Source organism: Salmo salar, chromosome ssa01 (assembly GCF_905237065.1).
Source record: "Salmo salar chromosome ssa01, Ssal_v3.1, whole genome shotgun sequence".
In the NCBI taxonomy this organism is placed as follows: domain Eukaryota; kingdom Metazoa; phylum Chordata; class Actinopteri; order Salmoniformes; family Salmonidae; genus Salmo; species Salmo salar.
Genome location: NC_059442.1, coordinates 72,297,005 through 72,321,681, shown reverse-complemented (window position 1 = coordinate 72,321,681; position 24,677 = coordinate 72,297,005). Strand labels below are relative to the sequence as shown.

Genomic DNA, 24,677 nt, shown 5'->3' with positions numbered 1-24,677 from the left:
TAATTGCATTATACTTAAACACTTCAACCAGTAAAATGGCTCTTTGGCTGGCTTTTGCTACAGCCTATATTAGCATTCTAGCTAACAACTGCTGTATCCTAAACAAAGATCACAACCAAATATAGTCTTAGCGACTGTTAAAGAAGGAATCAAAACATAATTTGTAAGCGTGTGAGAACCCCCAAAAATGTGTTTTGTTTAGAAGTAATAAAAAAGGTAAATCTAGGCCATGTTGAATGGGCTCAGATGGTGATTGCTTTCTTACTGTAGCCAAGAGTCGCAAGCATCTGTGCGTGACATCAGTGTGTTATGAACTGTAAAGGGGTCAATCCACCCTAGCACAAGGTGGCTGCTGTTTAAGCTGCTTCTAGATATGCCACACATGTCAGGTGGCTGGATTGTCTTGGCTAAAGAGAAATGCTCACTAACAGGGATGTAAACAAATTTGTGCACAACATTTGAGAGATCTAAGCCAAAAAGGCTTATAGAACATATAGAACTTTTCTGTGAAATTTTATTTCAACTCGTGAAACATGGGACCAACACTTTACATGTTGCGTTTATATTTTTTGTTCAGTGTAGATACATTTTCTTTTAACCACGCCACTTTAATGAAACAAAAATAACAGTTATACAAATCAGCACAAGTTTGATACATACAATTGTACATTTTCTGTGTGAAATGGATGTAATTGTGCACCATCTTACATATGCTTCCTCATCCCCCTCGTGTCCGTAGTGAGGAAGTGCCTCCAGGCGGTGCGCTTCATCCTGCCCAAGGAAACGGCCATGAAGGTGCTGATAAAGTGGTACAACATCTACAACGCCCCCGGGGGGCCCAGCGCACACCTGGAGTGGAACCTGTTTGTCACCTGCTTCATGACTCTCATGGGCTACAACACAGAGCGGCTGGGCTGGACACGCAACGTGAGTCGCCTTGGCAAAGGTGCTGTCATTCACAGGAGAGGGAGTCTTAAAGTAGACATAATGCAGAGCCCGTTAGGAGGATAGTCTTACTGAATGCACAGTCTATACACAAGTACATAGAAGTGCCTCAATCTAGGTCTTACTGATGTCACCAAAGCCTGCACATCTCTGAAATCCAGACATAGAGACTAAGCCACAAATGGTAGGTTGGCAAGGCAACACAGGAAGGACCTATGTTGTTTATCAGATGGTTAATTGGTCTGTAGCCCTACCATGTTCTTGACCTTTGTGTTCCCCCCACAGCTCCATTTTGAAGTGCCCCTCTCTCCTGTGATTGCACCAAAGAAGGCCCGGCCTTCGGACACAGGGTCTGATGAGGTAGGTAGGGGTTACCCCCGTTGACCATGCTTTACGTGGAGAGCATAAGACAATTCATGTTACTCTCAAGCTCTGAATCCAGACAGAGGCTAAAAGGAGGAAGCGATGAGGTCATCTTATGAGTGAATTCGCTTTTCTGTCATGCATAATAAGAATTTCAGTAATATGTTGAGTTCATATACAGGCATCTACTTTGAAATGGTTGAAATCTGCTCCAAGTGCACTGTTATTTATAGATGTATAAAAAAATGAAAGTATTGAAGATGAGGGTTAGGTTGATAAATAACCTGTAGTCCTTCTTTCCTTCATCCATTTGCCTTGTGCATTATTAATTAATGTGGAATGTTAGTGGTGTTGTGGAGGGAAAGTGGCGCTGTGCTGTAGCATGGAATCCTGGCAGGGGTCATGGCCCAGGGTCAAGGGTGCACAGTCGAACTGGGGAGGTGTCGTGTAGAGTTCACCCTCTGGCTGAGAGCTGTTACTTAAGAAAGGAAGTGCATGTTGGGAAACTGCTGATTCAGACCAGGCACAAATATTGGTCCTTAACCCACTGACCTTTTTGTATGTGTGGCTTTGGGCCCTGTTTCTGTGTATGCATTTAATTTAAGTGTGAGTGTTTCTGTGTGGCTTTGTGTGTGTGTGTGTGTCTATGCATATAATCCACCAGGACTGGGACTACATGTGGTGCTCAGACTACCACAGACAGGTGGTGTTCAGGCATGCGTGTGGTGCTGTGAGTCTGGAGTCCACCGACACCTCTGGCTGTGAAGAGTCTCTGTCTTCCACCCCTGCCCTGCGTCTAGACCCCTCTGCCCCACTCTTCCCCCACATCCCAGCCCTGTTCTACGTGCTGCACTTGCTCTATGAGGAGCTGAAGCTGGACGAGCTGCAGAGGAGCGGGGGGCGATCACTGGTGGGCCTTCTGCAACAGCTAGCCAGGTACTGGTGCTCCGTCTTCACAATCTAGGTTAACGCTCTTAAATAATCTTGGAAACCCATAAATAAAACCTTGCGTAATTGCGTCAGATGCTCGATTATGTTCTGGGGAGATGAGAAAAGAAAATAGACTAATGAGACTAGTGAAGGTCCCCCTTCCCTAAACGTAAACTCTCAGCCAAAGTATGCACCAAATGTCCCCTCTCCCTCTGAAATTCAAAAGATGTGAAATCGTAATTTGTCCAAATAATAATTGAAGAAATCTGCACACCAGAACAAAGTTCCTCGTTAGTTGTCGCATCCCACAGTCTATTGACAGACACCTAGATAACATCCTGTCCACGAGATAATTACTCTCAAATGACTCCAGTTAAATGTTGTGGATTTATTATTGTCACTCGGATAGCGATGGCCATTCAGAGGCGAACTTAAGCGACAGATCGCAGGTGCATCTTTTCAATTCAGCTATTCAATTCAGAACGAACACAACAATTTCATGAAGCTGTTAAACATTTAAATGGAGAAGTATGTCCAATGAGTCACTGCTCAATAAAACCTGATGAGTTTGGTCTCTCCTAAAGTGTTAATATTACCAGGATAAGAAAATGTTATTAAAACGGTTTCAAGTGTGTCAAGTGGCCTCGTCAACAGTCCCATTTTGCATTTAAAAGAAGAGCAGAAGTGGGAGAATCAACTGGCACTTGAATTGCTTAGTGCTTATTTGGGCCTTGTTTTATTGTCCTGGTCATTTAGTATTACCAGGCTGGTTGACACAACAGTTGGTGCTTCAGCCAATTAATAATTGTGTTCATTGTCATTGCCATACATACTGTACAAAGAGATACAGTAGCTAAACCAAAGCACAGACCAATCTGGCAACCCGGCTAGGCCTGTACCGTAATGACCTCACTACATCTAACCCAGCCTGAAACCCCCACGTTAGTACTCGAAGTTTACGTGGGTGTTCGTTTAGTCATAGTTCTGATTGGTTTATCTGCTTCTGGTTGTGTTTAGCTGTCTAAGTGCTTCACGGTGAGGGTAGAGCAGGTTGGGTATTAAAAGTATTGATTCAATGGCTCAGGTTAGATGAACAGCCCCTCTTATGACCTGCTAATTGTTGTACTGTTTATTAAAAGGGATCTGCAGCTGGAGGAGTATATCGATCTGTACTGGCGAGATTACCCCTCATTCATCACCACGTTCAAGGAGTCCTGCATCATAGATCAGGGTAAGAGGCAAATCAACCTCTAAAGCGTGTGTAGTTCCCTCTGCTCACGTAGAAGAGAGGGCATGTCTACTACTTTCTTTTCATTTTCCTGATATTGATTGAAAGGATGGTCTGACTGAGTGATAAGGACAGGTGTGTCTGTAGTCGCAGAGCCTGTTGTGACACTTTGAATGACAGTCTCCGTGGCCCCTCCCTCTCCTGCAGCCCAGATGGAGCAGATGCTGCGTCCGTCCTTCCTGAGGGCGGAGCCTCCGTGTGTGTTCAGCTGGCTCAGCAGCTGTCTGAGGGGAGAGGAGGTAGCACCCTTCCCCTACCTGCCCGGCATCTGTGAGAGGACCAAACTACTGGTGCTGGTATGCTATCATCGTCTATCTTTTCTATCTTTGCCTCATGATGACAAGGGAAATTGATGGAACCATCTATCGCTAGGGATATGTATACAATACACTTATTTTCTCAAGAGAATGGCCATGCAGGTGGGCGTTTTAGAGTTGGGTTGCGATATAGACATCTCCAATAGGGGGTGCCACAGACAACTGAAAACCCTACTAGGATATTACTATTTACGTTGTCCTTGGTGTGGTGTGAGGAAAGTAGATTTCTCATCACCTTGGTTAGCTACAACATGTGTGCCCAGCTAGATGACCTCACCATCTGACTGACATGTTATATAAATACTGTTTGGACAACAAATCATTTCTGAATATTTTGAGTGAACAATGTCAACAGGTAGTCATTCGTGTTCTAAATAAACATTCTACTCCCTGGGTTAGTCTGCGGGCCCTAGCCCCTGTGTTGCCAATGGCAGTTACTGTTCAAACATGATTTCCCAATTAAAAGGGGAATCAGAGAGAGGGGGAGAGAAAGGCATTTTGCCTATTCGTAAAGACTAGGGATGTGCATCTCTCCTTTCCTTTGATTCGATGGGCATCTACATACAGTTGAAGTTGGAAGTTTACATACACTTAGGTTGGAGTCATTAACTCGTTTTTCAACCACTCCACAAATGTCTTGTTTACAAACTATAGTTTTGGCAAGTCGGTTAGGACATTTTTCCAACAAAATTTCTATGGGATTGAGGTCAGGGCTTTGTGATGGCCACTCCAATACATTGACTTTGTTGTACTTAGGCCATTTTGCCACAACTTTGGAAGTATGCTTGGGGTCATTGTCCATTCCTGACTGATGTCTTGAGATGTTGCTTCAATATATCCACATCATTTTCCATCCTCATGATGCCATCTATTTTGTGAAGCGCACCAGACCCTCCTGCAGCAAAGCACCCCCACAACATGATGCTGCCACTCCCCCTTTTTCCTCCAAACATAACAATGGTCATTATGGCCAAACAGTTATATTTTTGTTTAATCAGACCAGAGGACATTTCTACAAAAAGTACAGTCTTTGTCCCCATGTGCAGTTGCAAACCGTAGTCTGGCTTTTTTATTGCGGTTTTGGAGCAGTGGCTTCTTCCTTGCTGAGCGGCCTTTCAGGTTATGTCGATATAGGACAAATTTTACTGTGGATATATATACTTTTGTACCTGTTTCCTCCAGCATCTTCACAAGGTTATTTGCTGTTGTTCTGGGATTGATTTGCACTTTTCTTTCAAAGTACGGTCATCTCTAGGAGACGGAATGCATCTCTTTCCTGGGCGGTATGACGGCTGCGTGGTCCCATGGTTTTTATACTTGCGTACTATTGTTTGTACAGATGGACGTGGTACCTTAAGGTGTTTGGAAATTGCTAGTCTGTAAACAATTGTTGGAAAAATTATTGTCATGCACAAAGTAGATGTCCTAACCGACTTGCCAAAACTATAGTTTGTTAATAACCTCTTAGTGACCCATTAACAGGCGGATCCCGTTAGCGGGATCGATTTGACAACAGCCAGTGAACTAGCAGAGCGCCAAATTCAAAAATCTCATAATTAAAATTTCTCACACATACAAGTATTATACACCATTTTAAAGATAAGATTCTCCTTAATCTAACCACATTGTCTGATTTCAAAAAGGCTTTACGGCGAAAGCAAAACATTAGATTATGTTAGGACACCACCTAAACAAGAAAAGCCACACAGCCATTTTGCTAGCAAGGAGAGACGTCACAAAAACCAGAAATACAGCTAAAATTAAGCACTAACCTTTGATCTTCATCAGATGGCACTCATAGGACTTCATGTTACACAATACATGTATGTTTTGCTCGATAAAGTTCATATTTATATCCAAAAAACCCATTTTACATTGGCGCGTAATGTTCAGAAATGTTTTCGCTCCAAAACTCCCGGTGAATGAGCATAATGAGCACACATATTACAGAACTACTCATCATAAACTTTGATCAATATACAAGTGTTATGCACCGCTTTGTCAGAATTCAAAAAAGGTTCACGGCGAAAGCACAATTTGCAAAAATCTGAGTACAGCCCAGAAGACACCAACAACAAGCTAACAGAAACCCACCATCTTGGAGTCAATAAAACTAAGAAATGACATTATAAATATTCACTTACCTTTGATTATCTATATCAGAATGCACTCCCAGGAATCCCAGCTCCACAATAAATGTTCAATAAAGTTTATCTTTATGTCCAAATACATCCATTTTGTTCGCGCGTTAGGTTCACTATCCAAATCCACAACGCGCGTGCTTACTTAGTCCAGATGAAAAGTCAAAGTTATACTACAGTTTGTAGAAACATGTCAAACGATGTATAGAATCAATCTTTAGGTTGTTTTTAACATATATCTTCAATAAAATTCCAACCGGACCTATCCGTTCTCTTTAGGAAGGAATATGAACTCAGCTCGCTCCCAAGTCTCTGTGCGTGACTGAACCCATGCCTTATAATGGGACACCTACTTCCTTGGGCTGTTATTCCCTTCAAATTCACCATAGAATCCTCAAACAAGGTTCTAAAGTCTTGACATCTAGTGGAAGCTTTAGGAAGTGCAAAATGAACCCTAAGTCACTGTAAAGGCAATCACTTGAAAAAAATACAACCTCAGATTTCCCACTTCCTGGTTGGATTTTTCTCAGGTTTTTGCCTGCCATATGAGTTCTGTTATACTCGCAGACATCATTCAAACAGTTTTAGAAACTTCAGAGTGTTTTCTATCCAAATCTACTAATAATATGCATATCCTACCTCCTGGGCCCGAGTAGCAGGCAGTTTAATTTGGGTACTTTTTCATTCGGCCGTGAAAATACTGCCCCCAATCCCTAAGAGGTTTTAACAAGCAATTTGTGGAGGGGTTGAAAAACAAGTTTTAATGTCTCCAACCTAAGTCTATGCAAACTTCCGACTTCAACTGTGTATAAGGTCCATGAGGTTGATGGAATTGTCCGTAGAGCTCTGAGACAGGATTGTGTCGAGGCACAGATCTGAGAAAGGGCACCAAAAAATGTCTTGAATGTCCTCAAGAACACAGGGGCCTCCATCAGTCTTAAATGGAAGAAGTTTGGAACCACCAAGACTCTTCCTAGAGCTGGCCGCCCGGCCAAACTGAGCCATTGGGTGAGAAGGGCCTTTGTCAGGGAGGTGACCAATAACCTGATGGCCACTCTCACAGAGCTCCAGAGTTCCTCTGTGGAAATGGGAGAACCTTCCAGAAGGACAACCATCTCTGCAGCACTCCACCAATCAGGCCTTTATGGTAGAGTGGCCAGACGGAAGCCATTCCTCAGTAAAAGGCACATGACAGCCCACTTGGAGTTTGCCAAAAGGCACCTAAAGGACTCTCAGACCATGAGAAACAAGATTCTCTGGTCTGATGAAACCAAGATTGAACTCTTTGGCCTGAATGTCAAACGTCACATTTGGAGGAAACCTGGCACCATCCCTACGGTGAAGCATGGTGGTGGCAGCATCATGCTGTGGGGATGATTTTCAGTGATAGGGACTGGGAGACTAGTCAGCATCGAGGGAAAGATGAACTGAGCAAAGTACAGAGAGCTCCTTGACAGAAACCTGCTCCAGAGCGCTCAGGACCTGTTCCCCGGGCGCCGAAGACGTGGATGTCGATTATGGCAGCCCCCCGCACCTCTCTGATTCAAAGGGGTTGGGTCAAATGCGGAAGACGCATTGTTGTACAACTGACTAGGTATCCCCTTTTCAACAAAGTACTGAGAAAAGGGTCTGATTACTTATGTAAATGTGATATTTCAGTAAAAAAAAAGTTGAAACGCCTTAACCTGTTTTTGCTTAGTCATTATGGGGTATTGTGTGTAGATTGATGAGGTGGGAAAAAAACGATTTAATCAATTAGAATAAGGCTGTAATGTAACAAAATGTGGAAAAATTCAAGGGGTATTTTCCAAATGCACTGTACATGTGTGAGAGTAAGAGACTGTGTGTGGGCGCACGCTTGTGTGTGTGTGTGTGTGTGTGTGTGTGTGTTTGAGACAACGCGTGTGTGTTTTTGTCTGTACTCTGCCATAATTAAGCCCTGGTCGGATCGAGGGCTGAATCACTAGCGGGTGGGGTGGAGGTCTATCAGGGGGACTCTGCTGATGACCAGGCCTTGTGCGTCTCCTCCCATCAGGCTAAGTGAGGTGACGCACGTCACCGCTGAGAGACTGACAGCCTGTCATGCAATTACAGATTCTCTTTACCCCATCACTGTCTCGTTCTCTCTCTTTCTCTCTCACTCTCTCTCTCTTTCTCTCACTCTCGTTGACCCTCACTCTCGTTGACCCTCTCTCTCTCTCTCTCGTTGACTCTTACTTGCACACTCACCCTTTCGTTCTCTGCCTGTGTTTCTCACTCACCCTTTCTCTTGCAGACTAAGCATCTCTCTCTCTCTCTCTGTGTCTGTCTCAATAGGTCAGACACTGACGTTTGTTTCTCTGTCCTTCTGCCTCTCCCTCTCTTCCTCCCCCTCTCAGAGCTACGCCCTGTACATCATTGGAGATGACAACGCCACTTCAGTTGATGTGTCGAAGTATCTGGCCAAGCTCTCTGCAGGTGGGTTTGTGTGTGTGTCTGATTACTGAGCAGTGTGCGCCCAAGATGACGAACAACCATCCCTGGGACATGCCTCCCACATGCTTCCCACATGCATGTCACAGCGGTCAGTCAATTCCGCACATGAGAGGGAAGAGGTTGTAAGGCCGTACTGCCATGCTGTCTGTCCTGTTTCTTTGTTTAAAGAGAGACTGCGAGATTCTGGCATTTAAGGCCTTGTTCTACTTACCAAGAGTTAGATGAACGCCGTACCTATTGGCTCCCGAGTGCCGCTTCGGTCTAAGGCACTGCATCTCCGTGCAAGAGGCTTCACTACAGTCCCTGGTTCGAATCCAGGCTGTATCACATCCGGCCGTGATTGGGAGTCCCATAGGCCGGTGCACAATTGGCCCAGCATTGTCCGGGTTTGGCCGGGGTAGGCCGTCATTGTAAGTAAAAATTTGTTCTTAACTGACTTGCCTAGTTAAATAAAGGTTAATATAAAATGTCCAGTCATTGTGCTGACGCTAGTTAGCATTAGCTCACAAACCAACCGCTAACTTCCTTCATACTGCACGCAGAGACATACAAATGGTATCTACAAGTTCATCTGACTTTGGGTAAGCAAAACAAATGCCAGAATCTCGCAATATCCCTTTAAGTCAAGTCTTAATTTGGCTGTTGTTACTTTTACCTTTTTTTAAAGGGGCTGCTATCAGCAGTAGCAAAGCGCTAATAGCAAAGCACTCTCCCTGCCCCATTTCGGTACAAATCTGAGGGATGGGGCTGGAGAACTGTAACCATGATCAAATTCATAGACGGAGCTATGTATGCAAGGATTGACCATCCATGATATTAAAATTATAGTTTTAACCATGTTTTGAGGCTATATAGTGTTTGTAAATAAAGTATATTTAAACAACCTTATTTTTTGGGTACAACAGTTGACCTACGCTCATGAGGCATTTATCATTTCTATTCTTCAAGAATCAATGGGTACATGTCATTTTAATTTGTAAGTCCAAAAATGTGTGTAGCAACTGCAGATTGCCCTTTTAACCTCTTTGGGGTATGTGGGACACTAGCACCTGCAGGACACACTATTCAACAGCCAGTGAAATAGCAGGGCGGCAAATTCAAAACAACAAAAATCTCATAATTCACATTTCTCAAACATAACACTATTATATCCCATTTTAAAGATACACTTCTCGTTAATCCAACCACATTGTCCGATTTCAAAAAGGCTTTACGGTGAAAGCATAACATTAGATTATGTTAGGACAGCACCTAAACAAGAAAAACCACACAGCCATTTTCCAAGCAACGAGAGGCGTCACAAAAACCAGAAATACAGCTAAAATTAATCACTAACCTTTGATGATCTTCATCAGATGGCACTCATAGGACTTCATGTTACACAATACGTATGTTTTGCTCGATAAAGTTTATATTTATATCCAAAAACCCCATTTTTACATTGGCGTGTGATGTTCAGAAATGTTTTGCCTCCAAAAACTTCAGGTGAATGAGCACATCAATTTACAGAAACACTCATCATAAACGTTGATAAAATATTCAACAGTTATTTAAAGAATTACAGATACACTTCTCCTTAATGCAACCGCTTTGTCAGATTTCAAAAAAGCTTTACGGCGAAAGCAAATTTTGCAATAATCTGAGTACAGCGCCATACAGATACCCGCCATTTTGGAGTCAAAAAAATTACATTATAAATATTCACTTACCTTTGACGATCATCATCAGAATGCACTCCCAGGAATCCCAGTTCCAGAATAAATGTTTGTTTTGTTCGATAAAGTCCGTAATTTATGTCCAAATACCTCCTTTTTGTTCGCGCGTTTAGTCCACTACTCCAAATGCAGGAAGCGTGCGCAAAATGTCACGACGAAAAGTCAAAGTTCTATTTACGTTCGTAGAAACATGTCAAACGATGTATAGCATCAATCTTTAGGATGTTTTTATCATAAATCTTCAGTAATATTCCAACAGGACAATTCCAATGTCTTCAAAAAAGAAAAGGAACACAGCTAACTCTCACGGGAGCACGCGCCACTGAACTCATGTCATTCTCTCAGTCATCTGACTCCAGGACCTCTTATTCTCTCCCCAGTCACAGTAGAAGCATGAAACAACGTTCTAAAGACGGTTGACATCTAGTGGAAGCCTTAGGAAGTGCAAAATGAACCCTAAGTCACTGTATTGGCAATCACTTGAAAAACTACAAACCTCAGATTTCCACACTTCCTGGTTGGATTTTTCTCTGTTTTTTTGCCTGCTATATGAGTTCTGTTATACTCACAGACATCATTCAAACAGTTTTAGAAACTTCAGAGTGTTTTCTATCCAAATCTACTAATAATATGCATATCCTACCTTCTGAGCCTGAGTAGCAGGCAGTTTACTACGGGCACGCCTTCATCCGGACGTCAAAATACTGCCCCCTACCCTAGACAAGTTAATGAAGTTTCCAAAGAAATGTCCTTTTAAGTAGAGCTGTAAATGTAAAGCTTCATTATTTGCAAGCATGATAATTTAAATGGCATTTTGGAATCAAGTATGGGCATTATGGTGACGTTTGTGAGGCTTTGTCATTCTCCTGTTTTTTCTGACCCATTTCACAATTCCTTTACGGTGACAACTGAACTACAGCACTCGTGGCATCTCTCTCTCTCTCTCACAGGCCAGAAGAAGACTGTCATTGATTCAGCTTTGAGGAGGTAAAAACATACCAGGAGCACACCCTGAATCACTTCATTCTTATAGACTCTTTATTCCCCATAAAGCATTTCCCCATAAAGCCAAAAGAAGGGTTCACTCCGTTTTATTAACTGGGTAGTTTGTGTCCTGGATGCTGATTTGCTGAAAGCCATGGTATTTCAGACAATATACAATGGGTAGGACTCAAAAATACTTGTTTACTGTTATATTTATGTTGGTAACCAGTTTATAATGGCAGTAAGGCACCTCTCGAGTTTGTGGTATATGGCCCAATATACCACAGCTAAGGACTGTATCCAGGCACTCCACGAGGCGTCAGGCATAAGAACAGCCCTTAGCCGTGGTATATTGCTTAAAAATACCTCTAGTAACAGCTATAAACTAGACTCTTGTCCTAACATTTTAACCATGATTTTCCAACTTGAGACTGAGAAATGTAATCCCTGTTTCTCTTCCAGACCGAGCTGTATGAAGCCTGATGCGCCAAATGAAAGTTTGGCTGTAAAGCTTGTGGTTTGGCTAACATCAGAAGGTAAGACTTTACATCAGGCCTAGAAACATCTCTACAGCCTGTCTGTTATTGCTATGCTATGGAGTATTTGCTGGTGTGAGACTCTTTTACATTCATGTGTTGTGTTTAGGTTTCACATTGAAAGACCTGGAATCTGTGCCCTTTGGTGTGGCTCTGCCCATCAGAGATGCTATCTACCAGTGTCGAGAGCAACCCTGCTCTGACTGGTCAGAGGACGTCTGCCTATTGATTGGGCGACAGGATCTCACCAAACAAGCACACAAAGTGACTGTGGCCAAAGGCAAAGCTGTAAGTGTGAGTTTCTGGGGTTATTGGATGGTTTGGGCTTCATCAGTTACAACCTTGTGGATTTGGAGTTGTTTCTGTTTCGTGTGTGTTTATTTCTCTCTCTCTGTGTGTGTGTGTGTGTGTGTGTGTGTGTGTGTGTGTGTGTGTGTGTACTCAGACGGTGGGTCTGGGGCTGATGCTGGAGGCTCCAGCCACCACAGAGGCAGAGGAGGAGGAGGATGGTATGACAGATCTGAACCAGGATGTAATTGGTCTTATCTGGAGCCAGGACCTGCGCGTCCATGAGGCCAGACGTCTACTCCAGAGCTCCCGACCAGTCAGGGTCAGTGTGGTCCACCTGCCCGAGGTCAGTGACCACGAGTACATAGAGGAGAAGGAGAACAAGTGAGTAATATCGTTCAAGTGATGGCAGCTATCGTAGTCTCATTCAAAAGCTGTCTGGACCCACGTTACAGGCTATATCCAAAATCTGCTTAGTTTCAACCTTGCTTTTTAATTTTTTGTCATTTTTTTTGGTTTGCTCTGTAGTTAGCGGTTGGTATGTAGTTGTGTTGGCTATTCTTCTGATGCCTCTCTCTCTCCATCCCTCTCTTTGCTTTCTCTCTGGGCAGACTGTTGCAGCTTTGCCAGCGTACCATGGCTCTGCCAGTAGGCAGAGGCCTGTTTACCCTCTTCTCCTACCACCCTGTGCCAACGGAGCCCCTACCAGTGCCCAAACTCAACCTTACTGGTACTGCATCCCTCAGGCCTTTCTCATACCTGTGTGTGTCTGAGAGAACGTGTCTGTGTCTTCAAACTAGGGCTGGCCGATATATCAAATTCATTTCAATGTATGTTTTTGCGTGATATTTCAAATGCCTGTATCGCAAGAATCAAGTTTATTTGTATTTTTGGTGCACCTTCCCATTTACACCAGAGAGCTGAATATAATGACAAGATGCTCATGTCTCCGCTCTAACAATGGGAGTCGTTGTCCCAAAACCGGGAAGGCAGGCGACAAGCTTAGGTCCAAAATTAGCCCATAGAAACGCATTGGGCTTATTTTGGACAGATTTTGGCGAGTGTGAAACCTCTAGCTTTGCTTCTTCCTCTCTGTTTACACACACACACACCAAGCCCCTGCCACTCACACCAACAAAGTTGAGAGATCACTTCTTCCTCTGACAAGCGGTTTCAACTCATTATTTGCATTTGAAGTTTGGTCCAACAGAATTGGTAATATGGCCACTGAAACACATGGAGACATTATTTTACTGTAACAGAGAAGATAAGCCTTCTAACGAGACCCTTTTTTATGTCTCAACTACACAAATTGTGCCCAGAGCAGACACTACTAAAACAGGAGTATCAATGAACATTGATTCTGGAAAATGAATGCTCAGTTTGTTGCGCGCGGCATTGCGGTACCACATACCACAAGCAGCATTTTAGCCAAAGACTGTTATACTAGCTGTCTAGTCTGTGTTTTCTAAATGTGCAATAAGCATAACACACAATTATATAAGGAATGGGCAACTCGTTCTCATTCTGAGGAATAAGGTAGGCCACTTGATTTCAACATCTGAACAAAGTGGACAGGCTAGCATGCTGTTCAAACAGTTGGAGATGGACAGAAGGGTGTGTTCATAACAATTCAACTGTTCTACCTTGTTAGCTAACAAATAGATACACGTTGGCATATATAAAGATTAGCAAGCTACTCACTAGCACGTTGACTTGTGCTTGAGAGATTGTTTGAGACCTGTTTTTCATTTTCTATAATTCCTGCTACAAGAAGTTAGTCATTACATTTGTAACAAAAAGGGCATTTTCATAGACTTGAAAGACAGATCAGGGATTATTGCAAAAAAGCAGGTTAAACTATTTTGATAAAATAATTTAATTGTTAGTGGGGCTTATATTTTGCCTTCATTTCACACACCCTCAATTTTTGAAATGCAGTGTATTTGACATTTAATTGTACATAAAGCTTATTTAGAGAAAACAAAGAAATCGTGAATCGCTAGTAAGTTTGAAAAAAATGTAGATATTATTTTTAGGCCATATTTTTAGGCCCTACTTCAAACACGTTTACAGAAATAGTTATGACAAAGCATCAAGTACAGGAATATGTTGTTTTTCCTTTGAAGATCTGAGTAAAAAGGCTTTTCTCAGTCTGTCTATACAAGTTCAATCTCTGGGTGTGTTTTTAACAGCAGCCCACAAGAAAGCACACAAAGCTCACTTTAGTCAGTCTGGATCTGTAATTACAGCTGGTGCTTCAGTGTGTTGTGTTTTAGGACAAGGGAAAGAATGCAATGTGTGTGATCACTGTGATGAGAAGCAGAAACTTATTTTGAACCCGGCAGGCCATGTTTACATTGCTCCTTGGTGCCAACGTGATTCTGGACTAAATGTGGAGAATGCATGCATGCGTGTGGAGTTTGTCAGAATCCGATATGGAGTCTTGTGTTTCTGGTGACAGGTCGTGCGCCCCCTCAGAACACCATGGTAGATCTGAACAGCGGGAACATTGATGTTCCTCCCAACATGACGAGCTGGTCCAGCTTTCACAACGGGGTGGCTGCGGGCCTGAAAATCGCCCCGGCCTCCCAGGTGGACTCTGCCTGGATTGCCTACAACAAACCCAAGAGCCCCGAGCTGGCCAACGAGTATGCAGGCTTCCTCATGGCTCTGGGCCTCAATGGACACCTCACCAAGCTGGCCACACTCAACATACATGACTATTTAACCAAGGTGAGCATGCATGCAAACACAGGTTCTGCGGTTGAGTTTAGTCGTGTAGTTTTTGTCATTACATGTTTTGAAGCTTCTCTAGATTGCACGTTGGTTTTAGCAGAAATTGTCTCTCGGCATCCTGTTATTTTTCTCACATGAAAGTGGGAAGGCCTCAGCGCGCTGAGAGCGGAGTTTCACTTTGACTTTTCCCTGGCAGTGACGCATAGCAACTTTCTCATTTCCAGTTAGGCCTGCCATAGAAGGCTGTGTGGTCATATCTATCACATCTCTCAGCTCAGGAAAGATCAGTGGTTATTTACTACAGTATACGATTTTACTACTATTCTCATTCTTGCTAGCTTATCACCTTTGCCAGGACAGATGAGCCTACATTGGAGCACAACGTGTGAACTTTTAAAGGTCTGCTGCTGTATTGTTAATTAGGATATAGTACAGCAGTCTTTGATGGCTGAAAATTAATATTGAATTATTTACGTATGAAAGGGATCAGGTGATTTACGCAAAATTAGTACTTTCAAATGTTCTCATTCGTTTTGTTATGTAGCATAATTCTGCGATGAAGGAGAAAACAATTACTTTTAGGTTGAACTGCAGTGTAGTTTGGTTCCCCCAAAAAGAGGAAGAGGGCAAAAAATCTACCTGCTCTGATCTGTTATAACCTCGTTGTTTTACACTCGCTCCCCAGTAACTCAATCTCTCCATTTGTTAATAAACAAGTGAACCCCTCTGTGTATGAAGTCCATGGGGGACTAATGAAAATGGCTGCCGGTGTGTCCTCAGGGCCACGAGATGACAAGCATCGGGCTGCTCCTGGGTGTGTCTGCAGCCAAGCTGAGTACCATGGACATGTCAATCACCCGCCTGCTGAGCATCCACATTCCCGCACTGCTCCCTCCCACCTCCACTGAGCTGGATGTACCGCACAACGTTCAGGTGGCGGCCGTGGTGGGCATCGGCCTGGTCTACCAGGGCACAGGACACCGCCACAACGCGGAGGTGCTGCTCGCTGAGATCGGTCAGTGATAGATACGTCCCTAATGAAGTAAATGTTTTGCAGGGAGGAGGGCATACAACACTAAATACAATACAAGACACAAACTGTTTTGACATGGAACTGCTGGTCCCACATAAAACAAACTACATAAATGCTTTATAATAGCATACGTAGACTTCATAAGTGCAACAGATGTCACATATCATTTATAAGCTTATGTCATGTTGTAAAGTGTGACATAACAGCTCCCAACGTAGGATGCATTGCACAACCTAATTTCTTATGAGATTTTAGGATGGTTGTGCGAATTGTCGCGTTTAATTCTTCAAGTTTTACTGGTGAAATGTCCATACAGCATCTGCATGCCAACCATTTAATTTCATGCGGATATTCATTTAGATCTTGAATTAACAACAGTGTTGTTTTGAATTACGTACCTTGAGCAAATTTTAGCGCAGATGGTGTTAGCAAACTGTAGGATACCTGTATTTTGTTTCAATCGAAGCACATATTTTGCCTAGTGGTGCGCACTGTTGTTTTGGCCGCATGAGAGAGATTCGACCATTCATACAATCATCCAGTAAGAAAATAGATGTTTTTTTGTCTTACGGTAACTTTCTATGCTATTCCGTTCTATTATGTAGAATACTATCATGTGATCTTGCAGACACTGATTCGCTCATGCGCAGAATCATCTGACCTTTAGCTGTCGGAAGCAGGGTTTCTGAGAACTCTGATCCGCAGCCTCGCCCTTTATTTATTCACCGTCTTTATTTAACCTGGTCAGTTTACTCAGAGCATGTGTCATTGGCTTAGCATTACACTGTAGGCCTCACATGACAGTTAGCCCTGACCTGCTCCAGGCCAGAACACAAGGTTTTCACCACATCAATACAGTTTCACACTGTTTAGATGGCAAGTAATGTCAGGTGGAATCTCACACTTCATATCAGCATCTTCATTTGCCCGGGTTATGTCAGCCTTTTATAAAGCACATTCTTTTTTGGGAAATGTACATTGTGTGTTATATCACATTTAGCAATGCACCCTACATATGGAGCTGTTATGTCACACTTTAGTAGTCCCTTTAGTTGCAGTATGCTTAAGCCAGATGATTTGTGAAGTGTCTATGTTGTGCCTGGATATTGAATAGATTATAGGTGCTGGCGCTCCAACCAAGATTTAAAAAATTGTCTGGACCGCTGAAGGGGTGCTCAGTCCTTAGAATGTACAACTGAAATGTCTAAGGAAGGTTCAGCACGGCAGCCTTATTCTCTTCAATGATATGTATTGCTGACACGTTTTGGAGCAAGCTTTGTTGTCAAGGCAGAACTTTCTCTATGATACGTCAGCAAAAAAAATATTAAATCATTGAAGTAAAATGTATTCTTTCAAATATGGTGCTTTGATGATGGAGCTTACTCCAGAACTCCAATAAATAATGAAGTTAACAGATGTTCTTCTTCCTGCAGGTCGACCCCCTGGTCCTGAGATGGAGTACTGTACAGACCGCGAGTCCTACTCCCTTGCCGCTGGGCTGGCCCTGGGCATGGTCTGTCTGGGGGTAAGTCTAGTAGTACACACTGCAATTACACTATTGGATCAGCTCTGCGGTAAGTTACTTACTGTACTCCTGTGTATGTAGAGAGGTAATAGAAAGAGGAAATGCTCTCACATGGAAAGCACTCTTCATACTTCAAAAGGCTGCTGAATGGAAAAAGGTGACTAAATGCATCACTAGCGTTCCCTCAGGACGTGGATCATATAAAAAAACGGAAGAGGAGAGTTTCTCAGTCACTGAATGACCCCTTCCCCTCCCACCCTCTCTCTCCATAGCATGGCAGTAACCTAATAGGTATGTCTGACCTGAATGTCCCTGAGCAGCTCTACCAGTACATGGTGGGGGGGCATCGACGCACCCACGCCGGCATCAACAGAGAAAAACACAAGTCCCCCAGCTACCAGATCAAGGTAAAGGGGGAAAAAAGCAAACAGCAAGATAACTTTCCTCACTTGTAGGCTGTTAGGTTCTAAATAAACGGAGTAAAAACTCACGGACCGCTAGTAAAGCTCAAACCAAGTTTATTCACCCACTGGGTCACACAGCTGCATAAGACAAAAACATGTTCTCACCAGCACAAATATTTATACCCCCCTTTAGGCGGAGTCTCCTCCTTTCCTCTAAACATTACATCTTTGTTGCTAGGCAGGAAGTTAAGTGATGTGGGTACCTCGTCCCCCATTCCTCACTAATCCACAGCTATCCACCCTTATCAGTGACCACAACCATGTGATTGCCTTTTCCCTTACTTAGTAACATTCCAAGCCCATGGCTCATATCCAAAGTCCATTGACCCCACCGTATACATTCCTCCTATATATAAACATTAACTTATGGTGTAGCAAGTATTTCAAATTACAACCCAACAAGGCCTACTGTCCAGTTCATCCCCATCTAACATATTAACATTTTTCCTGATGGCACAAAACCAAGTTCTAACAGAATACACTGCCCGGAGACTTTGTCCCAACTCTGAGGGTTTCTGGTTATTGTCTCAGGTTTTAAGTTTTTTTGTAACTAATGGCCCTGTTCTTTGTGACAGGAGGGTGACACCATCAACGTGGACGTCACCTGTCCTGGAGCGACTCTAGCCCTGGCCATGATCTACCTGAAAACCAACAATAGGTGAGAATGGATTCCACCACCACCACTCTTATTCTCATATTAGATTAGCCTTCAACGAGACGCAATGTCCTATTCTCTTATACTTGACTCCACTCAGCATGCTCCCTGTAAGTAATGGACTCCATCTAATCTTACACGGTGCATCACAGCACATCTTGACCCCAGCCCTCCAGCACATACAAAATGACTTCTTCAGTTATAAGCTATCACCTGGTTCTGGCTCAGGCTGCCATTAACACCTATTTTTCACCCCTTCACAGGTCTATCGCTGATTGGCTGAAAGCTCCAGACACCATGTTCCTCCTGGACTTCATCAAACCAGAGTTTCTGCTTCTCAGGGTGAGTCAGTGCAGTGAAGCGCAACTACTGTAGCCACCGTGTACTAGCCACTACGAACCTGCCTTATTCACTATGCCAGACCCCAGAGTGTGCAAAGCTGTCATCAAGGCAAAGGGTGGCTACTTTGAAGAATCTAAAATATATTTTGATTTGTTAAACACTTTTTTGCTTTCTACTTGATTCCATACGTGTTATTTCAGAGTTTTGATGTCTTCACTATTATTCTACAATGTAGAAAATAATGAAAATAAAGAAACCCTGGAATGAGTAGTTGTGTCCAAACTTTTGACTGTTACTGGATATAATTCAAAATGTCTGATCCAGTACCCTCACACATTGTCACTGTCTGCTCTCCCTCCTCAGACACTGGCCAGGTGTATCATCATGTGGGATGAGATTCTACCCAACTCGGAGTGGGTGAGCAGTAATGTGCCTCAGGTAACTGCCCTGAATATGCACACATGCACGAACACTTCAACTCATTAGACACAAGTCACTGCCAGCACAAACCTCTACTCCGGACAAGTGGTAATATCATTTCGGCCTCGGGTTCTTGGGGTCAACAGTGCAGATGTCCCAGTCCATAGACATTAGAGGTTCGATCTGAGGCTCTTAATGTTGTTAGTTAGTCATACTGTGTGATGAACTTGTTAATGAATGACATCAGTGCTAATAAGGAAACCAAGTTTCAGTCCTCAAATGACTCTTTACTGCCAAGCGCATACGACTGAGGCAACAAGGCTCAATGACATTTCCTCCATCTGGACCCATTTACATGTCAACAAGATCAAATTAGTTAATATCCCCAAAACAATGATTATAGAATCAAAGATCGGTTTGCTTTGTTTTGAATCCAGATAATCCAAGAGAACATTGGGAACCCAGTGGTTTCAGAGGATTTGAACATGGAAACTTTAGCGTGAGTACAAACTGACATTACTTAGTTTCCTTAGCTCTCTCCGCATGACTGAATTTGAGTTGGTGTGTTTAGTCTCATAATGATGTGTGTCACGACTTCTGTCCTCAGCCAAGCCCATGACTACATAATCGCTGGAGCATGCATGGCGGTGGGATTTCGCTTCGCTGGCTCGGCCAACTCGGACGCATTCGACTGCTTGGTAAGAAGCGCGAACTTCAAAATAAGTTAGTTATTTGGCTAGTTCGTCTCTAACCCTTCTGTTTCTCGCACAGTACAAGTTTGCAAGGAGTTTCATGCAGTGTTTGACATCAGCGACAGCGACGGTTGTAAGTTTCACTGCTTCCATATTTCTCCCAAACATAATGTCCATTTAAGCCATTAGAAGACATTCAAGCTCCAAATCACCACAACCAATTTTTCTCTCTCACCTTGACACTTTCTGCGTGTTTGTCTGTCTGTGTCTCTGTGTGTCTCCTATGCCAGACGGGCCACTATAACCTGCAGACATGTCTGAGCATGGTACTGCTGGCCCTGTCCATGGTGATGGCTGGCTCTGGTAACCTGAAGGTGCTGCAGCTCTGCCGCTTCCTCCACAAGAGGACCAGTGGAGAGATGAACTATGGCTTCCACATGGCCCACCACATGGCCCTGGGCCTGCTCTTCCTGGGAGGAGGGAGGTGAGACATCTTTCCACTACAGGTTTCAGCCAGCCTCTCCAATGGTCATAGCTGACATAAATATTGCTTGTACTGTCTTTTGCATTGAAAGTAAATCAAACATAATCTAGTCAAGGGATATTTTACTTTTCACCTGTCATTTGTATCCGTATCAATATTGATTGTATGTTTTGCTACAACACGTGTATAATGAGTTTACGTGTGAGGGCTGTCCTGTTATGTGAGTGTTCTTTATAACAAATAGTTCAAATATCCAAGGGCTATGCAAACAGTGACTATGGGGTATCTAGTTTTATGTAACAATACTCATTACTGATGCTAAACCTGTCTCCTTATCAACATTTACTGGACAAACTCTTTGATTTTAGACTTGCTGTTTTTAGACTTGCTTATTTTAGGGCTGACAATTGCAGGCCCACAACTTCAAGGTCGCAATTTGAATGGCCTTATTGTAGTATTCTCAGCCTATTCCGGCCTTGAACATACGCCTGCATAAGGAAAGATTGTAGTGGGGAGCAGACACATGGCGTCTTTCTTTTAATCGTTTCTTGCGCACTCTATCTCTTTCTTTTTTTCTCTCTCTGGATGTGGTCTGTGGAGAATTATTTCATCCTGCATAGTAACCAATCAGCATACAGCCCTGCCAGTCTGGCTTTCATCATAGAACCTGAAGTGAAAAAAGTACCTTCTAATTCTGTGTAGCTACAGAGTTCCACAATGAGCCTAGTCTCAGCATAGGGAATGGGTCAATTCTAACATAGTAATATTGCTCAGGGACAGGTTTCTGAAAATGAATTTCAGAAGCGCTAAATGAACAGCCATTCTCAGTGAATATGTTACTCTACAGTTCGAGATGAGATCGGTATTGAGCAAACAGAAGTTGATTGTTGCTCTCTATGTTTGTGGGTCTTGTTATCAAGCTGACTTGTGTAGTAAATAGTGCAGTTTTTTTCACCTATGTCTGTAATAGACTTCGTAAAAACAGGAACATCCCAGCCAGTTCTCTTTATCCGTTGCCATGGCGAGTGCATGAGTGGCAGCTCGTGGGTTGAGAACTAATCTCTTCAGTTGGTATTTTAAGAGGCGAGACACCCCCTCACCTACACCAACCCAAACAAGTGATTTTTCTCTCCAAGCCGACACAATGAACCAGCCTAAGCACACACTTAAGTGCAGCCATTTTTTTTTAAAACTTTTTTTTTAAAGTAGGGCTTTTATGAGCACAAATTACGTCAGGTGCCTAGCAATTCAAAACTGTTTTGCCCAGGCCAAATTCCTCATTTGTTCTTTGGACCTATTCACCAAAAAATTATTATATTGTAATATGTGCCAACATCAACACTGATGGGATGTGCTTGTTTGTTTACATTTATGTCTGTATCCATGATGTAGTGGTCTGATGTTATCCCGTTGTCCTCTCCCAGGTACACTCTCAGCACCTCCAACTCGGCCATCGCTGCCTTGCTTTGTGCTCTCTACCCCCATTTCCCTGCCCACAGCACAGACAACCGGTAAGACAGACAACCAGTAAGACAGATAACCTCAGGGAATACAAACAATAGGTACAGCTTATCAGAGCTCTAAAATGGCAGGACAGACAGAGGTCTAACGTAAAGCATAGACTTTCAAAGATCATAATGAATTCGGTGTATACTGTTTGATAGTATTGCTGTTTTGAGCTGTAGATTTTAAGAATTACAAAATGGGCCGTGAGACGGGGAGGGAGTGTTACATGAGGCGAGATAAGAAAGTCATCAGTACTTCTACTGACAAGTCAATGACCATAATTAAGAGTAGTTAAAGAATACCATATAGACGAGGGCTACTCAAGTATTGCAGATCTTTCGTTTCTACCTGGTAGGTGGTTTATCAATTGATTTGTAATTGATTAGACAATGTTCACTCATCTGGTCACTTCCGGCCGGGTCTGACTCAGTTGTTAATTTAAATCCAGTCAAGTTGATTTGATTTAGAAGAAAGGGTGAAAAGCAGCAATGCTGTGGCCCTCCAGGTTCTTAATGTAAAATGTTTATGTGTGTGATCTCTGTGCTTCAGGTACCACCTGCAGGCTTTGCGTCACCTGGGTGTCCTGGCGGCTGAGCCTCGTCTGCTGGTCCCAGTCGATGTGGACACACTGAAACCCTGCTACGCCCTGCTGGACGTCACATACAAGGTATTCAACTCAATGACTTAGTCCCCAGTCAAGATACAACCCGTTGAGACCAATGAATGGTCATAATGACCATTTAGTGTCAACCTAGCGGTGTCTGCTATAACCTTCATATGTGATACCTTCAAGATGAGTCTGACTCATTCATTCAGAATTAAAGCCACGTGTTAAAACAATCACTGGAGACCCATGAACTTGAAAATGATGAAACTAAACAGGTGTTAATAGAGGGGAAGTTAACATTTTGGAATGCACTTCCCAGTTTCAGTTTTGCATGTACTCATCTGATCCCTCACTATAGAGTTGATTGGTACAGTGCGCACTTGTATTAGTAAGAGGCAATAGCAGAAGTGGAAGCTACATGCAATACATCAGAATTTGGCCCTGCTAATAGTAGTAGCAACAAGCAACTGTGGACTTCCCTGTATTTAATAGTGATCTTGTTACACAGGAGAACTCATGTTGAACTTTTTCGCTCTCATTTGCTGAAAGCGTCATAGGTGTCCGACTGGGCCCTCTCTTGCGTCATAAATTTTCCTGTGAACATAGCCGTAGTTGTCACTTCCTCTATTTAACCTTATTTGAGGAGGCTTTGGTACTGTATGTCTGTCATTTCATTATTATCCTAAAATGGCATTACATGCACACAATTTTTTTTGTTACCTTTATTTAACTAGGCAAGTCAGTTAAGAACAAATTATTTACAATGACGGCCTACCAAAAGGCCTCCTGCCGGGACAGGGGATTAAAAATACAAAAAATGTCAATATAAATATAGTACAAAACACACATCACGACAAGAGAGCCAACACAACATGGTAGCAACACAACATGGCAGCAGCACAACATGGTAGCAGCACAAAACATGGTACAAACATTATTGGGCATAGACACTAGCACAAAGGACAAGAAGGTAGAGACGACAATACATCATGCATAGCAACCACAACTGTCAGTAAGAGCGTCCATGATTGAGTCTTTGAATGAAGAGATTGAGATACAACTGTCCTGTTTGAGTATTTGTTGCAGCTCGTTCCAGTTGCTAGCTGCAGCAAACTGAAAAGGCGAGTGACCCAGGGATGTGGGTGCTTTGGTGACCTTTAACAGAATGTGACTGGCAGAACAGGTGTTCTATGTGCTCAAAGATATTGTTCTTGGGCACATACAATAAGGTAACCTGCCTAAATGACTACTGACCCATAGTATTCACGTCTGTAGCCATGAAGTTCTTTGAAAGGCTGGTCATGGCTCACATCAACACCATTATCCCAGAAACCCTAGACCCACTCCAATTTGCATACCATCCCAACATATCCACAGATGATGCAATCTCTATTGCACTCCACACTGCCCTTTCACACCTGGACAAAAGGAACAGCTATGTGAGAATGCTATTCATTGACTACAGCTCAGCGTTCAACACCATAATGCCCTCGAAGCTTATCACTAAGCCAAGGACCCTGGGACTAAATAACTCCCTCTGCAACTGAATCCTAGACTTCCTGACGGGCCGCCCCCAGCTGTTAAGGGTAGATAACAACAAATCCGCCACGCAGATCCTCAACACGGGGGCCCCTCAGGGGTGCGTGCTCAGTCCCCTCCTGTACTCCCTCTTCACTGATGACTGCACGGCTAGGCACGACTCCAACACCGTCATTAAGTTTGCAGATGACACAACAGTGGTAGGCCTGATCAACGACGAGACAGCCTATAGGGAGGAGGTGTGAGACCTGGCCGTGTGGTGCCAGGACAACAACCTCTCCCTCAACGTGTTCAAGATAAAGGAGATGATTGTGGACAACCATTGTGATGCAACCAGCATCCTGTCTAGTTGCATCACTGCCTGGTATGGCAACTGCTCGGCCTCCGACCGCAAGGCACTACAAAGGGTAGTGTGTACGGCACAGTACATCACTGGGGCCAAGCTTCCTGCCATCCAGGACCTCTATACCAGGCGGTGTCAGAGGAAGAACCTAACAATTGTCAGACTCCAGCCACCCTAGTCATAGACTCTTCTCTCTGCTTCCGCACGGCAAGCAGTACCGGAGCGCCAAGTCTAGGTCCAAGAGGCTTCTAAACAGCTTCTACCCCCAAGCCATAAGACTCCTGAACATCTAATCAAATGGCTACCCAGACTATTTGCATTGCCCCACCCCCCCCCCACCCATCTT

The 24,677-nt window shown here is 43.4% G+C and overlaps 1 protein-coding gene across 3 annotated transcripts in view; it reads left to right on the top strand.

Annotated features, from left to right (window-relative positions):
* The window catches only part of LOC106608142 (anaphase-promoting complex subunit 1), a 57,113-nt gene that overhangs the window by 24,169 nt on the left and 8,267 nt on the right, over positions 1–24,677 (top strand). For 2 of the 3 annotated variants that reach the window (XM_014205906.2, XM_014205888.2), the window contains exons 18-41: positions 740–927; positions 1,231–1,305; positions 1,973–2,244; positions 3,378–3,469; positions 3,674–3,822; positions 8,363–8,441; positions 11,125–11,161; positions 11,621–11,694; positions 11,804–11,988; positions 12,140–12,366; positions 12,594–12,712; positions 14,447–14,718; positions 15,502–15,736; positions 17,188–17,279; positions 17,552–17,686; positions 18,319–18,401; positions 18,662–18,740; positions 19,104–19,178; positions 19,598–19,659; positions 19,768–19,858; positions 19,932–19,985; positions 20,143–20,336; positions 21,761–21,847; positions 22,392–22,509. In XM_014205906.2, the coding sequence (XP_014061381.1) occupies positions 740–927; positions 1,231–1,305; positions 1,973–2,244; positions 3,378–3,469; positions 3,674–3,822; positions 8,363–8,441; positions 11,125–11,161; positions 11,621–11,694; positions 11,804–11,988; positions 12,140–12,366; positions 12,594–12,712; positions 14,447–14,718; positions 15,502–15,736; positions 17,188–17,279; positions 17,552–17,686; positions 18,319–18,401; positions 18,662–18,740; positions 19,104–19,178; positions 19,598–19,659; positions 19,768–19,858; positions 19,932–19,985; positions 20,143–20,336; positions 21,761–21,847; positions 22,392–22,509 (3,074 nt within the window). The remainder of the gene's footprint in view (positions 1–739; positions 928–1,230; positions 1,306–1,972; positions 2,245–3,377; positions 3,470–3,673; positions 3,823–8,362; positions 8,442–11,124; positions 11,162–11,620; positions 11,695–11,803; positions 11,989–12,139; positions 12,367–12,593; positions 12,713–14,446; positions 14,719–15,501; positions 15,737–17,187; positions 17,280–17,551; positions 17,687–18,318; positions 18,402–18,661; positions 18,741–19,103; positions 19,179–19,597; positions 19,660–19,767; positions 19,859–19,931; positions 19,986–20,142; positions 20,337–21,760; positions 21,848–22,391; positions 22,510–24,677) is intronic. The other variant, XM_014205899.2, reaches the window with a different exon arrangement.